The sequence below is a fragment of the Camelus ferus genome, chromosome 5 (assembly GCF_009834535.1).
Source record: "Camelus ferus isolate YT-003-E chromosome 5, BCGSAC_Cfer_1.0, whole genome shotgun sequence".
NCBI lineage: Eukaryota > Metazoa > Chordata > Mammalia > Artiodactyla > Camelidae > Camelus > Camelus ferus.
This window is the reverse complement of record NC_045700.1, coordinates 41,085,080-41,102,619: the sequence shown is the minus strand read 5'-3', so window position 1 is coordinate 41,102,619 and position 17,540 is coordinate 41,085,080. Positions and strand designations below refer to the sequence as shown.

General features: G+C 37.8%; 1 protein-coding gene across 1 annotated transcript in view; it reads left to right on the top strand.

Annotated features, from left to right (window-relative positions):
• The window catches only part of LOC102511300 (sodium channel protein type 1 subunit alpha), a 135,330-nt gene extending 127,328 nt beyond the window's left edge, over window positions 1–8,002 (top strand). Inside the window, exons 25-27 of the mRNA XM_032479612.1 lie at window positions 751–855; window positions 2,416–2,686; window positions 4,786–8,002. Coding sequence (XP_032335503.1) covers window positions 751–855; window positions 2,416–2,686; window positions 4,786–5,963 — 1,554 coding nt within the window. The 3' untranslated portion in view covers window positions 5,964–8,002. The remainder of the gene's footprint in view (window positions 1–750; window positions 856–2,415; window positions 2,687–4,785) is intronic.
• The last annotated feature ends 9,538 nt before the right edge of the window (window positions 8,003–17,540 follow it).

Genomic DNA, 17,540 nt, shown 5'->3' with positions numbered 1-17,540 from the left:
TTCATCTCATTTGCTCAGTATGTTTTCTTCTTACACAATGAGTGTTTGCATTGTAGGGGATGCTTTCTCTAGAGAACATCTCTGCCCCATCCCCTTTTATTATTATCAACATTGTTCTGTTGTCACTATCAAACTCTTTCATTTCACTTATGAACCTGAGTTCCAATCCTCTGTACCTACTGGCCTATCACATACCTTCTGTACATATGACATCTGACTTTTCCCTTAACTTATCTACCAACTTGTCCAGCTTCCTTTCTATTCTTTTGCTCTAATTCTTGGCAGAGTGAAAGTGGCTTTCAATGAGTAACTCAAAACCGTCATGCAATACTTACTCTGATTTTTTACTATATATGAATAAGAAAATCGTTGTCTTTAACTTCAGAAAGGCAGTATGTATAGTGTAAGGAACCAAGTATTTAGTATCTCAGTGAACCAAATTTTACCACTCACTGAGTGTATGGACTTGGTTAAAATACTTAACCCCTAGTTTCTGGGATTTTTTTCCTCTGTTAAATAATAATGAAAATAAGAAAGTCAGTTTTGGATGGTTGTGAGAAATGAATCAGATTATAGTACCTAAAAACTGGTTTTAATGTTTCAAATTTAAAATTCCAGGCATAATTATACTAATTGGTTGAATTTTGCATTGCCTTTTTTAACTGTCCCTTTCCTATTTTAAGTTTAACATTGAAAAACTATGTGCAAAGGGACACAGTTTTAATCAATTTTGATTTTTCTTTTCTATACTTCGGAGGTCAAGACATCTTTATGACAGAAGAACAGAAGAAATACTATAATGCAATGAAAAAATTAGGATCAAAAAAGCCACAGAAGCCTATACCTCGACCAGGAGTAAGAAATACCAAATGATGTGGGGGGAAAAAATACACAAAAACAAAAACTTGCATGGATTTTCTCACAGAAGAGATAGCAGCTAACATTTTCAGCAGCAAAGATTTCTTCTGCTTTTAGAGCATCATTAATTTATACCTCTTATGGTAATGGTAAAATTTTTTAAAAAGGGAGAGGCCAAAAAGAAAACAAAGAAACAGAAAATGCACCGTTATCTTCAAGGCATTTAGAATGTCACAACTGGAATCCAAACGGCATGGCGAAGTTCACATAGACAGTGTGATATGCACAAGAAATTTGATCATGTAACTCAAGGGTGGTTGCTGAGTGATGTTAGGGAGAGGGGTGAATCTTGGATGGGGTTAAAAAAAATGTACTTTTCTGCTAGGTTAACAAGTTGATGAAGTATTGAGTGAAATAACACCTTAGTTCTATTTTATTTGTCATTGGAGGTATTGGGTATTTCAGAGAAGGAAGGTGTTCCAGTCTCTGCTATTCATATATATGACTACAAAGTTAGAAATTACAAATGTCTACAGAAGTCAGAGTCAATAAATACAATTCATGATGATAAATAACAAACGTCATGTTTCTATGAGGAACCAACCAAACTACCACTGTGAAATGGAGAAGCGTTATCCCATGCTGTGTTGATGTTTATGATGATGATCTGTGAGGTTAAAATAATTTCTGGGGCGTACTGAGGAATAAAATATTAATGAACACTCTGTTCATTCATACTCATATCGTGCTAGCCAAAAGTTGCCTTCTTGAGAATGTTAAGGCTCTGTTAATCCTTAACATTGGAAGTAGGAATGTGTATGGGAAAAATGTAAGATAGAAGATATCCTCAAAGTTCCTGAGGGGCCAAGGGAAATGGGCCAGGCAGTGGCCTGCAGTAAATGACAGTGGCAGAACCGGGGTGGGCAAAACCACAGATTAGTGACAAGGGACATGCGTTTTTGACATCCAAGTGTAAGGAATGTCATTCTGGTCTGATTATCCCTGTGTAGACTCAGCATTCTGTATGTGACAATGTCAGCAAAGACCGTTTGATGGAAGAACATCAGTACTGACACACATGGACTTTAAATGCATAATGTTCTAGGTGTGTCATGGAAATCCCAAGTTCCCCATAACAATTCTTTGACAAGAAAGCAAATGGAATGTTAATAGATACTTTATTTTGAAACTGCTTTATGGTCCAACTGATCATTGGAAATTCTGATAAAACAAAATTGAGCAGGTTTCTTAACTTCTTGTAATTTTAATACATTAATATGCATTTTGTGCCTCTCAGAGAAATATATAGTACGCAATGTTTCTTATCAGAAATCCGCTTTTCACAAGGGATTGTTATTCTGTGGACTACATACTGGTAAATACAATTTAGATAACTAAATTTAAAAAATTAATGGGCTATAAGTCATCTTTTACAAAACTCAGGGCCAGTGGTTCCTATGTACAATACTAGACAGTCAGTGCAAAAAGTACTTATGCAGAAGATAATATGTACAAGAAAACTTCTGTGTTGCTAAAAGCATTTCTGTTTCTCTACAGAACAAATTTCAAGGAATGGTCTTTGACTTTGTAACCAGACAAGTCTTTGACATAAGCATCATGATTCTCATCTGTCTCAACATGGTCACAATGATGGTGGAAACTGATGACCAGAGTGAATATGTGACTAGCATTTTGTCACGCATCAACCTGGTGTTCATTGTGCTGTTCACTGGAGAGTGTGTGTTGAAGCTCATCTCCCTCCGACATTATTATTTTACCATAGGCTGGAATATTTTTGATTTTGTGGTTGTCATTCTCTCCATTGTAGGTAAGAAGTATTGCACATCTCTTAAGTTCCGCTCAATAAAAGTAAAAGTTGGAACAATTAAGTTTAAATTAGAGGTCATCCCACCACTCAGAGAAAACCACTGTAAAAATTTTTGTTGTATTTCACTCAAGTGTGTCTGTCTTTCTTACAAAATGAGGCTCCTGCTATACCTAGAGTATTGTATCTTATTCTACCCATTTTAGACTAGATATATTATTTGTCAATATAGTAGAGTCTCATTCATTTGAACTAGAAATGTGCTATGAACTAAGATAAAAATGCTTTTGACATGTTGAGATGGAATAGTCTCTAAAATATCCAGACAGCTCTCTTGAAAAGAGGACTAGGAATTTAATCTGGTACTCAAGAGAGGCAGTGCATCAGACATAGAGTCATTAGTATGCAGAAAGGAGTGGAAGCTCGTGGCAAATAAGGAAGAGGATAGAGTGAAAAGAGAATAAGGCTCAGAACAAAATGTCAGCAAATGCAGGTGGTAGGTTCTTTAATGCAGCAGATCAGAGATTTTCTAAATTATCTTGAAATGGGTTTGTAGTAATGATGCAGAGAAGAAGTGATGTAGCGTGGAACATCATTTTATCATTCATTCCCTTCAAAGCCTGAAATGTTAAACAGGTCACATGAGCAATATAGCTCATCTCATTAAAGATACAACTCTAGCTCCAGTAAAGAAGTCTGCCTGTGAGCCTAAGATATTCATTCTTCCTAAACCAGGTGATATGAGTGGGTCAGTATTTTACCATCTAATATGGGGCATCTCTGTTGGGCAGCTCTTTATGCCATTTGCCCCTCCAAAAAGTTAAGCTTATATCCAACTCATGTGTTGTCATTAATTCCCACACTAATCTGTGGTGTAATCAGTTGTGAATAGGATACTTAGCTGCATTCACCTCTGTTTCTCTCACTGTCTCCTCCCCACCACACACATGTACACACACTTTTTACAGAATGAGTTAGTGTAACTCAGAGATACTTGGTTTCTTGAGCTCCTCTTCATCTCAATTATTATTTCATTATTTAAAAGGCAACTGGAGAAAGAAGCTTTAAAGAAGAAAACTGAGAGACCAATGCCAGACACAGGAAACCAGAAGGAGCATCAGCTTAAAACCTTTTAGAAATGCACCAGAGCACATATAAAAATATGTAAGAATATTATAGTCGAAGCTTAGGGAAGCATCAAGTTCATGGAGAGATGACAATAGCATTAAAAGCTACAGATACTTTTAGATGCATAAGGACTGAATAGAGGGTATATGATTTAGCAGGTTCAGAAAAAAATTATATTAATTATATTCATATAAACGTATTTATACTGTTGGCTACTACTCTTCAGACAGACTTGAGAATTTTTTTTTACTTATTTTGTTAGATTCAGTCTTGGGATTTTGTGTAAGCTAAAAATAGTCTAGAGCTGTTCCCTCAAATTAAAAAGGTACTATAAAATCCTTATTGAATTGAACATTGTCTTAGTCACCTCAGATTGCCATAATAAATTACCACAAACTGGGTGACTTAAACAAGAGAAACGTATCTTCTCACAGTTCTGGAGGCCAGAAGTCCAAGTCAAGGTGCCAGTGTGGTGGGTTTCCGACGAGAGCCATCTTCCTGGCTGGTAGATGGCTGTCTTCTCACTATGTCCTCCAGGCCAGGGAGAAAGAGAGAGCAAGCTCTCTAGTGTCTTCTCTCTTAAGAGCACTAATCCTATTGAGAGCTCCAGCCTCATGACCTCATCTAAACTTAATTATCTCCCAAAGCCCTATCTCCAAATACCACCACCTTAAGGAGTCAGGGCTTTAACGTATGAATTTAGGGGGAAGACACAATTTAGTCCATAGCAAATACTGAGTCAAATTTAATGCTGAATGTCAAAATTAAGGTTTATTTATAAAATGTAATATATATGTGTGTGTGTGTGTATATATATACATATATATATATATATGTAATATGTTTGTCACATTTAAGATTAGGTAACTCAATTTTAGTACTCTGAACTTTACCTTGGAGCTTTAACAGATATTTGAGTATTATTTTAATGGATAACTTCTTCACTGGTTGATACTCTCATTTTTTATCCATAGGCATGTTTCTGGCTGAGCTGATAGAGAAATATTTTGTGTCCCCTACCCTGTTCCGAGTGATCCGTCTCGCCAGGATTGGCCGAATCCTGCGTCTGATCAAAGGGGCGAAGGGGATCCGCACGCTGCTCTTTGCTTTGATGATGTCCCTTCCTGCGCTGTTTAACATCGGCCTCCTGCTCTTCCTGGTCATGTTCATCTACGCCATCTTTGGCATGTCCAACTTCGCCTATGTTAAGAGGGAAGTTGGAATTGATGACATGTTCAACTTTGAGACCTTCGGCAACAGCATGATCTGCCTGTTCCAGATCACCACCTCTGCTGGCTGGGATGGGTTGCTAGCACCTATTCTCAACAGTAAACCACCCGACTGTGACCCTAATAAAGTTAACCCTGGCAGCTCAGTTAAGGGAGACTGTGGGAACCCCTCTGTTGGGATTTTCTTTTTTGTCAGTTACATCATCATATCGTTTCTGGTTGTGGTGAACATGTACATCGCTGTCATCCTGGAGAACTTCAGTGTTGCTACTGAAGAAAGTGCAGAGCCCCTGAGTGAGGATGACTTTGAGATGTTCTACGAGGTTTGGGAGAAGTTTGATCCGGATGCCACCCAGTTCATGGAATTTGAAAAACTGTCTCAGTTTGCAGCTGCTCTTGAACCTCCCCTCAATCTGCCACAACCGAACAAACTCCAGCTTATTGCCATGGATTTGCCCATGGTAAGTGGTGACCGAATCCACTGTCTTGACATCTTATTTGCTTTTACGAAGCGGGTTCTAGGGGAGAGTGGAGAGATGGACGCTCTTCGAATACAGATGGAAGATCGATTCATGGCTTCCAACCCATCAAAGGTCTCCTATCAGCCAATAACTACAACTTTAAAAAGAAAACAAGAGGAGGTGTCCGCTGTTATTATTCAGCGTGCTTACAGGCGCCACCTTTTAAAACGAACTGTAAAACAAGCTTCATTTACGTATAATAAAAATAAAATCAAAGGTGGGGCTAATCTTCTTGTAAAAGAAGACATGATAATTGACCGAATAAATGAAAACTCTATTACAGAAAAAACTGATCTGACCATGTCCACAGCAGCTTGTCCACCCTCCTATGATCGGGTAACAAAGCCAATTGTGGAGAAACATGAGCAGGAAGGCAAAGATGAAAAAGCCAAAGGCAAGTAAACAAAAAATAAATAAAAATCACCGGGTGACAAATTGTTTACAGCCTGTGAAGGTGATGTATTTTTGTCAACAGGACTCCTTAGGAGGTCAATGCCAAACTGACTGTTTTTACACACGTCTACTTAAGGTCAGTGCCTACAATCAGACAGTGACCCCTTGTCGGAAAACTGTGACTCTGTGTAAAGGGGAGACGACCTTGACAGGAGGTTACTGTTCTCACTACCAGCTGACACTGCTGAAGACGAGAGACAAAATGGCTACTCAGACTGTAGGGACCACTTCAAAGGGGTGCAAACCTAGAATCTGGGGGTTGTCAAACATGAAACACTTTAGTGTAGTAATTGTATCCACTCTTTGCATTTCAACTGCCACATTTGTCACATTTTTACAAAATCTGTTAGTGGATTCATTTTTTTTTTAGTCCATATGTTGTCTATTGTATGTGACTATTTTTGTAAATGGGGTTTCTGTTGGGAAATAGGCAAAAGGACCTCTTTAACAGGTATGCCACGGGGGTTATGGCAAACACACGGCCCTCCCATCTGCATAAAGACATGGTTTGCATGAGGGCATGCTACACTAGAGATCATGCATGAAAAAAAGTCACAAAGAAAACAATGAGTTCTGAAATTCCGTCCATGTTTCTGGGAGGGTAATTAGGTGATGATTGGAGGTGCTTTGCTGATCTTGTTTTGTCAAATCCAGCCCCTAGGCCAAGTCCATCATTTTGGGTGGGTAGCCCATTAAATCTTAGCAGGTGCAAACTTTGCTCAAATGTCTGGAGTCGTAAGTGTTATGTTTCTGTTTATTGTATTTAAAAAACTGAAGAATGAGCATTGCTCCCCACTGAAAGACGGAAATGACCAAAAGAACCCTTTATAAATTTCTGCTTAGTCCTGCACTTTGTTTAGCCATCTTCAGCTCAGCAAGGTTGACAACGTATATGCTAATGAAATGCTATTTATTATGTAAATAGTCATTTTACCCTGTGGTGCACGTTTGAGCAAACAAATAATGACCTAAGCACAGTATTTATTGCATCAAATATGTACCACAAGAAATGTAGAGTGCAAGCTTTACACAGGTAATATAATGTACTCTGTACCATTATAGGTAGTTTGGATGCTATCAATGCATGTTTCTATTACCATGCTGCTGTATCAGGTTTCTCCCACTGCTCAGAATCTCATATGAGAAACCATATGTCAGTGGTAAAGTCAAGGAAATTGTTCAACAGATCTCATTTCTTTAACTCAGTAAGCAATAGTTTGCAGCACTTTAACAGCTTTTTGGTTGTTTTTAATTTTAAGTGGATAACATATGGTGTATAGCCCGACTGTACAGACATGTTAAAAAAAAAAAAAACCCACTGCTTAACCTGTTAAAATGTGTTTAGAATTTTCTAAGCAAATATAAATACTGTAAAAAAAAAGTCATTTTATTTTATTTTTCAGCATTATGTACATAAATATGAAGAGGAAATTATCTTAAGATTGATACCACGATCACTTTCTTACTTTCTGTCCATAGTACTTTTTCATGGAAGAAATTTGCTAAATAAGAAATGAAAACAAGACTGGGTAGTTGTACATTGCTGCTTTTTTATTACATTTGCTAATTTTAGATTATTTCATAATTTTAAAGGGCAAAAATAGGTTCACAACTTTCATCCAAATTATGCTTTGCAATTGGATAAAGGTATAAATTTTTATTACATTTTTGGTAGTGCCTACACTAACTGATTGAAGGTAGTTCTTATTTTTTCATTTTTGTCCTTTTTTCCTAACTTCTGTTTATGTTTTCATTTCTTTGGAGTCAGGCTGCTCTAGACTGCTCTAAATATGTGAGTTTTGCAATTTTTTTCCCCCAAGAACAGAGTAGTGAACTTATGTAGTCAATTACATCAGGACATTTTGTGTTTCTTACAGAAGCAAACCATAGGCACCCTTTTTCTTAAAACTACTTAGATAAATTGTATTTGTGAACTGCATGCTGGAAAATGCTACTATTACCCTAAATGATGCTAACCAACATTAAAAATGTGCAAAACTAATAAAGATTACATTTTTTATTTTATCGTTTGCCCAGTTACTTTTGGTTAATTAACAGTGTTTTATTACAATATGAGGCTATTTTTCTTCTCCAAAGTGTGGGAGAAGGGGAGCTAAACACACACACACACTCACGTGCGTGCGTGCACACATAGGTCTACCCAGCTGACAGCAAGAAAACCTGGGGTAGAAAACCTAGGGTAGAAATGGGACTGAGGGGAGTGACCGCCCAGGGGCTACAAGCAGTAGGGTATGGTCTCTGTTAGGAGAAAGGCCTGGGGCCCCAGGGGGGGAAGAAAGATGTGGGAAATGGAGCAATGGTGGATGACCACTTGGGGTACAAAGAGAGAATACTCTGTATTAGAGTACTTTGTACAGAGAAGGTAGTCACTAGGTATTTAGTAAATGAGCAAGTTAATGAATTTTTAGCATTGCTCTAAATAGTTCTATTTGTAAAAGAGTTGTTTACCCCTCTAAGGTCTTTTCCCCTTTACTTACACACTTTATCAGAGGGCTGTCTTTATAAAGATATATAAAATAATAAAATATCACAAAAGTTACAAATGAAAATTGGCCTTGGTACAGTATAGTAACATTGAATATATGTAATAAATATTTAAATGGATATACATCACATCCATCAGCACATGTATAGTACCTCTCTGTTATCTACAAAGAAATAGACACAGAGACAAGTGTGAGTATATGTATAGTTGTGTATATGCATAAATATTTTCAAGGTGTGAGAGTCCAGAAATTGAGTTTTGACTTTTTAGAACTTAAGGATAAGGACTGTATAATACTCACCTCATTCTTTGCTATGATGGAACTATTGAGCTTCCCATTTAAATGTATTCCTCTAAAAGGAATTAGGGCTTCTGGACTTTGTTTTCTCTTCAGGATCACTTGGCCTGATCCTTACCTGCATTATTAATGTCCATCATTCATCTAAGGTGGTGAAGAAATGTCTTGTTCAGCTGTATTTCTTGCAGTCTCAGAAAACACAGATTTCTAAAGGTAAACAGATTGTGCTTTTAATCTACCTCAGCCCTAAGGGCGGCCATTTGCCCCACCCAGGAGAAGTATCTATTGACTTATACTCACTGATAACCTCAAATAGGGGCAGCACTCGAGCAGATCACAGAAACTATAAGATTGTGATCCTATAAACATGTAAGGAGGTGGATGATAGGATTTCTGGAGAATGGTTAAAGTATGTAGACATATTTCTCTCAATGACAAGGAGAGTGAGGAGGGAATTCATTCAAACACAGCAGAGGTTGTTCTATATGTAATATGTTATAATTTGCTAAAATAAAACTCATTCAGCAGTTAACTGCATGAAATTTAGTATGAAACTAGCTAGGTATGTCTTAGAATTTCATTTAATTTTTTTTAAATTGAAGTATAGTCAGTTTACAATGTGTCAATTTCTGGTGTACAGCATGTCTCCGTCATACATATACATGTATATACATTTATTCCTTTTCATAGTCTTTTTTCTTATAGGTTACTACAAGATATTGAATATAGTTCCCTGTGCTATACAGTGGGACCTTCTTGTTTATCTATTTTATATATAGTAGTTCATCTTAGAACTTTATGATTCTCCTCTCCCTGCCCCACCACACCATAATCCTAGCGTTTCCATGGCATTCTCTTCAGACTATGCCTTAAATATCCAAATCAATGCAAGGGTAACTTCAATATGGTGGATTCCAAGTCTCTGGGCCTATTATATAAACCTCTTTTACCTTTCAGCAATCTTAGCGCATTAAAAAAACAAAACAAAACAAAACAAACAAAACTACTCACAGAATTCTAAAAGCCAACCAGGGCAACAGTTAAAAATATAGTTCCAAGTCTCACCTCAAATTAAATCAGACCCACCAGAAAAGAGCCTAAAAATGTCTAGTGAGTTGAACTATTAAAATGAGGTAGAAGAAATCAATACAAAGCTCCCCAGGAGAGTCTTACAATAAGCAAGTCTTGAAAAGCCTGTCTTAGTGGTTGGTAGCCTGGTAAGGTGCAAGGCCTTCAGGAACTCATCAATAGTTGAGTATAGTTCTTAATTAATAAAATACTCAAATGTCAGAATGTGCACGTCACCAGGTGGCCCCCTGAGTTACAGCGTTTGGTTCAGTATGATCCTGTTATGAACCCAAAGATTTCCCAGCAATATGGGCTGAATAAAGAGAATAAAACAGCTTACTCTTCAGCCTACGTGATGAGATTTACTAAAAGAAATGAGTTCTAATATCAGGGAAACAATTAGCTCATACAGACCTTTGTAAAAATAAATTCCCCCTTTCTCCTCTGGGGAAAACAGCTCTGCGCTGGGACAAAGGATTCGGTAAATGGACTTCTGCTTTGGGCAGAGCAATCTGAACAACAGGTGGTCGTTTATTCATACAAACAACAAATACCAGGGGAGATCACGGAGGTAAAGATTAACTTCTAGGCCAATAACCATTCTAATATTTTAAGGCTATAGAACACTTTTAACCCCCCTAATGGTATCTTATGAGTCACATGAGGATTAAAAAGTTACGATAGGGAATGGGACAAGTACTCATAGGTCTTTGCAAATTTTATAGAAGTTTGCTGGTGTTTTTTGGTTAGGCTGTAAAAATAATGCATGCCTCTTACTTAAGGGAAAAAAAACTAACATGTACAGAAAGGTATAAAATACTATTGTCCTACTCTCCTCCCAGAACAGCTTCTTGACTAACTGCCCAGGCAATGTTTTATGTATATGCAAACATATTCTTTATTTGTTACTATAAATAATATAATATTTTATGTTGTTTTACACTTGACCTTACAATTAATACATCTCAGTATATTTCTATCTCACACTTATAAATCTACCTCATTCTCTGTAAATGATGCATAGCATTCCAGTCTATAAATTTAATTAAAGTCACTTACTGATGGATGTTTACATGTCTCCAATTTTGCTGTATAGCTAGCAAGGCTGTGATGAGTATCTCTGTTCCTGTATTTTTGTGAACTCTATAAATATTTCTGTTGGATAAGTTCCTGAAACTGGATTTTCTAGGTCAAAGGTATTCACATTTTCCATTTTTATGATAGACAGTTGGATTAAGTGAGGTGCTTCTCCCCGAAGCAGGGGCCATCATAGGATGCTCTTTAATTTTTTCATCTCCCAGCATCTTCCAGAACAAATAATTCTACAACTATAACATCTCTTAAGGGCAGGAACCACGCCCTTCTTATGTGGTATAAGACAGTGCCTGCATTGCACTTTTTAAAAAGTTGAATAAATGAACAACTTACCAACATGAATAGATATTACAAACTACACTGAATCCATCCTTTATAATATCTTGAAATTTATGACTAAGTACATAAAGCCAATAATACTTTTTTTCCCCAGTGAACCTAGCACAAAGCAGCATGCACAACAATGTTGTATTTCAGATGGTGGGAGCTGCATGACTGACCATCTGAAATATGGGATGTAATATTATTATTAAAAAAAATGCCTACTTGAGAATGGAAATGAGAAGGAATGGCAAATACTATTAGCCCATTCGTAGGCTATAAACAGGAATATATTCAATTACTACATATCCTGTGAATGATAAATAATGTAATTAAATCATCCATGAACAATTATACTTAAAAGAAGTGACCTCATTCAGCAATAAAGTTCTTATTTTATAATACTGAAGAAGATTGCAACATTCATTTCTAAGGTAGAAATTATCTCAGTTTTTTATGACAGCAAAACATGATTACACACCAAAGTCAAGGCCACAAAATTTATATAGTAGGAAATAAGAAGCCCAAATCAAATGTTGCTAAAACTTGGTGTATATTTTTTCATGTGTTATCACATGTAACATTAAATAAAAACATTTACTTAACTGTTCAAACTTCCTAAGCTACTGGTTCCTAGTCCCTCTTCCAGAAGATCAGAAATGCTGTTGTTACAAAAACTGCAACACCTTAAGCTCATCATTTAACTTTCCTGAACATTAGGTTTTTCACTCAGAAAATAAAAGGTTTGGAAGGCATGAAGTTTCAAGGTTCACTCTACTTTCAAAACATTATTTTTCTGAGAATAAAACCAATTTCTGGTAGCATAAAACAAACGATCATAATTAACAAGGTGAATCAAGTAAACCTCGCATCAGTTTTCTAGGCTTTTAAGACAACAGGCAAAGGATTTCTCATAAGAAGGGATAGCTTCTGTCTACCCACTGATTTTGGTATAATAGTTCACTGGGGGAAAAAGATGTCCACATTACAGAAGGTCACCTGGTTCTTAGGAATCTGGGGAAGATAAATTTCTTTCTGCTTTGAGAGGCTGTCTTTCATCAGGGAGCCCAAGTCCCAGTCTCTAATGCAGCTCTGAAGTAAAACCTAGCTCTGGCTTACCCTGACAAGTTCAGTCCACTTGATATTGTCTGAATTACAATTTGGAAACAAGTTCATGGATTTTAGAGCCTTTTATAATCAGGCACTCATCTTGACAGCATCTCCTAAACCAATGGTTTGAGGATCAAGCTCTGCCTGGACCTAAGCTAAGTTCATCTCGGAATCCCTTTAGTGTTTTGGTCTTAAACCTCATTGCAGATCCCCTTGCACCACACTATATAAAATGATGAACTTCAACTACATAGAAACGACGACTTTCTAAAGTGTTCTTACCAACTATTGACACCCTAAAATCACATAAAACCTTTTTATGCTAGGCTAAGGCTGACTATTAGTACAGCATCCAGATTCTTCTCTGTGTCCATTAAATACCTTAATGATGAAGAAAGTGTAGTCAATAAATAGTCTTAATATCATATTTTAAAATGATTGTTAAAGCAGTGGTTTTTCAAAGCATGGTCTTCAGAACAAGAGCATCACATCACTTGAGAAAGTGTTAGAAATTCGTATTTTTGCCTCCCCCTCCTCACTGAGCTAGAATCTCTGCACAGGGCAGTCCAGTAGTCTGTTTTAACAAGCCCTCCATATGATGTGACGTTGGCTCAAGTTTGAGAACCACTGCTTTAAAGCATTCCTTGCCTTATGTTGGGAGGGTAATGTTCCCCAGTGGTCAAAAACATGTACGCTATTTAAAAATAAAAATTATATATGTATATATAATAGATATATTTTTTCACAGTTTTCACAATTTTTTAAGTGAACTTGGAACTCAATCCCAAAATTCACATGTGCAGGAAATTTCTACTTCTTTTAAATCTAACAAAATCCAAAGCGAAGCATCAGTCCTACTGGATTGCCAGGAAATCAATTCTCACTGAGTATTATACAATCTTTTCTCCCAGGACTCAACCAGAATCCAAGAGGCTTATATGGTGTTCAGGAAAGAGAAAGTTTCTTGACCCTCCAGTCCATTGTAGCCTCTGATGACACCGTTATTGTCCAAACTGAAGTAGATCCGTGAGGTCAGTATCCTAGACCCAGCTCTGGTGGGTGCACCCTACAACCATCTTTCCGACCTGACGTTTTGCCTCCTTCTGCGTGCATTGCCACGGATGGGGAGAGGGGAATCTCCAGAAATCATGGGAACCCATTGCTTTATATCTCTCTCCCCGTTCCTGGAAAGGACTCCTCCCTCTCTTTTCTCAAAGGCACATTTCTGATTTCTCCTACCCAGCCAAGAAACACAGGCTCCTTCTTCTTTCTTTCTTTCTTTCTTTCTTTCTTTCTTTCTTTCTTTCTTTCTTTCGATTTATTTTTTCCCTTTTTTTAAATTGAAGTATAGTCAGTTTATAATGTGCCAATTTCTGGTGTACAGCATAATGCTTCAGTCATACATACACATACATATTCGTTTTCATATTCTTTTCCATTATAGGTTACCATAAGATACTGAATATAGTTCCTTGTCATTTCTTTAATAAACGTATCCATTTGCAAAAGATCCAAAAGGCTTTTAAAGTACTGTAAAATAGAATTTCCTGAGATGATGCAAACGTCCTAAATCTGGCGTGTCCAGTCCAGCAACCACTAGCCACATGTGGCTATTGAGCATTTGAAATGGGGCTGCTACAACTGATGAATCTACTTTTTAATTTGAATGAATTGTAGTGTGAACTTAAACAGCCTCCTGTGGCTAGTGGCTACCTTTCTAAAGGCTTCTGCTTCCACCCTGCTATAAAAACACTCATGGGCTAGCCATCTACGTGAATCAAGGGGAACAGAAAATTTGAAGAGCTACATGAAACAGCATCTCAAGGAAGTTCTCTGGTGCTGAGTAGAAGGGTGTTCATTGCACTGTTTAACTTTCCTATATCTTTGAAAATTCTCAAAATAAAAATTCGTAGGAAAAAAAAAATCCTGCCACAAATTAAAGCCCAGTTATAAATGGATTTACGAGCAGGGATCTTGAGGTATGTGCTCCAGCTGTTTTAATTCAGCCAGTTCAGACGAGTGGTAGGGCTGATGAGGAGGGCCCAGTGCACGAGAAACCAGGAGACGAATGTGAAGAGAGAAAACCCGAAGACTTTTGAGGTGGGGAAAAAAAATCTCCTCAGTCGTCAGCAGGAAAACAGAATCCCCGCCTCCAAGCATTCCTCAGAATGGGCGGGCTCCTTCCCGAAATAGATGCAAGCCCTGCACCGGGGTGGAGGGAATGTCACGGGCGGCAGTGTGAAGGATACTCTGATGGGCTTCTGGCTTAATTCCTCACAGATGAAGAAGTCGGGCTGGCAGAGCAAGAGGTATTTAGGGAAACACATTGGAGCCACAAGCTGGGAAGAGATAGTCTGGTGGGGCAGGGGAGTCATACAGGGACTGGTAGCCACAGATGTTGAAATGGACGCAGGGAAGGGAGGGAACAATGGAAAAGACAGAGAAAGAACTACATTTGCCGCACCCAAGGAAGATCGCGCTAGACCATAACATCCTGCAGAACCTCTAGTCTACGGGGCAGGCACAAGGTCTCTCTTCACTCCTTTATTTCTGCAGACGCAACACTTGACATTAGCATGTATTGCCTCAAAGAAGTATTGGTGACTATTTGGAAACACTGCCCGAAACAAAGTTTTTGAGAATCAGACACCTAGAAAGCTAAAGCCTGATTCTTCTCAACCTTAAGATAAAAATTAGAACAGAGCTCTGGTTATCACACATCCAGAAATAACAGAGTGTCTAGGAAAATGTGCAGTGTGCATTTGAAGTCAGGGAAGATTTTTCAGACATGAACTTGGACCTAAGTGAGTAAAATCTAACCTAATGTACTGTCTTACCTTAACATCACACCAGGTAGACAGGGAGTGATCACTATTCTTTGTTGTTATTCCATCAACTAAAGATTCTTTAAAGTAGTGGAAGGAAAGACAGATGCCATCTTGTCAAGATATTCTGTATAGCACGGTTGTAAACATTTAAATAATTCATTATTTGTATTTCAAAGACCACACTCTTTTGAAATGTATTTGTTTTCTCTCTTACTTTTGCATAGATGAAATGTCAAGATGTCAAGAAAATCAAGAAAAAAATTACTCCTGGTCAGTCTCTGTCACAGTATGTGAGTAGAAACATTCTCTACATCTGATAGTTCAGGTGAGGAAGTAGCAAATTTCCTGGTATCAGATGTTCTTAGCCACCAGACAGCTGAAATGCTCAGTTATTTTTAAAGAAAAAGTATCATCCAGTGGCCTAAAAGGAGTTAATTGTAGGAACCGAGGGGAAGGATTCCCTGGACTATAACAATTGATGTGAATTTCACTTTACTCTTGATATGCTAATCCTTACAGCTGGGCAAAGACAACTCAATTTAGCCCATTTATTGCCCTTAATACAGCTATTAAAGCTGCTAATTTATTCATTTCCTTTTGTGAAAATTTATTTAATGTCTATCTACCTTTACTAGACTTTAAATTCCAGGAGGAGAAGACAAGGATTTTATTCTCTGCCATTGGCACTCATTAAACATTTGGTAAATGAATGAATGATTAAATAACACATTGTTAGAACTCAGATCACTTCCTCAACTTTCTCCATAGTGTCATTTAGCAAAAGGAATAAGAAAGGTAAGTGACAATTATCATCTTCTCCCTAATTTACTTAAATGAATAAAACTGGAAAATTTTAAAGGGATGAGTTATGAAAACCGTCTAATTTTTTGCATCAGCAGACACCATGGTTCATACACAATTCAAATGTACATTTGTACTGTCTTATTTGGAAAAGAAAAGAGGACCAGATAGCATGTGTAAGGCTGGATCGCAGAAAGTTAGCTTGATTGTCTGTTTTTTTAATCATGATCCTCAGATACTTTCTTCCAGATGAATTCTTCCCTTGAAACCAAAAGCATACAGTTTAAAATTATATTCTCTGCTGAGCACTTTGGCATGTGGTATTGTTGCACACTAAATACAGATTAAACTACAGGCTTTGAAAATCAGACCAGCAGGTGTTACCGGTTGTCCATCACCACATTTAGCTTGACTATGAATGTTGGAAACAAACAAAAAACCCACTCTTCATGAAAATAATATATGCCTCTTTGGGTAGAATGCTCTTATAAGGGAAACCAGTGAGAAATACTGCCTAGCACTGCAGCCTGTGACAGTAGTCACCCTTCCCCTCAAGATCGTCATTACTAAACCACTGGCATGAAAAAAGGTTCAGGTTCGTTGCTGCTTAACAAACTTAAAATCTGATTTAAGGCAACTATGAATCATAGTAACTAAAGTAAGATAATTAGAACTAGGATTGAAAATTGGAATCCATGTTAAGAGTTTGCAAAGATTATTTAAACCTCACATCTTAACCACTGTTTTAAAAATATTTAAGAAGAAATAGGAAATCTCTTAGTTCATTACATTTCAATTTAATTCACTAAATAACTGAAGAGATCTATGAGCAACTGGCAAGTTACCCGATCAGTACAAAAATAAACGTTTTCGTAGGAATTAATTTTATTCTTAGTTTAAAATTAGCAGTATTTTTTTAACTGAAAAAAAAAAGTTTACTTCATTTGTTCCTCCCATTATGAGGGGTGGGTGAAAATAGGACTAATTTAACGTGCTTTTTATCAACAGACACGGGATTGCAGCAACGCCTGCAAAGATGGGCCCGAGAAGCTCAGCCCTTTCTGCTGAGAACTTCTCTGCGCCACCTTGTGGCCATAATGCAAGTACTACACGTGAAAGTTAAAGGCTTTTTCCTGAGCTGGTCAGGTCTTCAAATAGCCGCATTGCGGGAACCTGCCTCTACACAAACTTGTGGAAAATGGTGTCCTTCTTTGTAGCCACTGATGGGAAACAGACTTGTCCGTTTTCCTACGTCCTCCCCATTTCCTTCATTCTTTAATTCCTTCTCCTTGGGCCAGCCCACGCACCATCCCCCTACAGTTGTTTCCCTGTTAGACCTCCTCTGCCTTCCCCATCATCCGGTCGGTCTCCCCCTTTCCCTCTCGCCGCCCGCCCTCCGGGTTCCCGCCCGCACCTGGACCCCGCAATCCCAGCGGCGGGGGCCCGCCCCCTCCAGCCGGCAGCCAATGGATGCGCGGCCCCGCCCCTCCCCGCCCCGC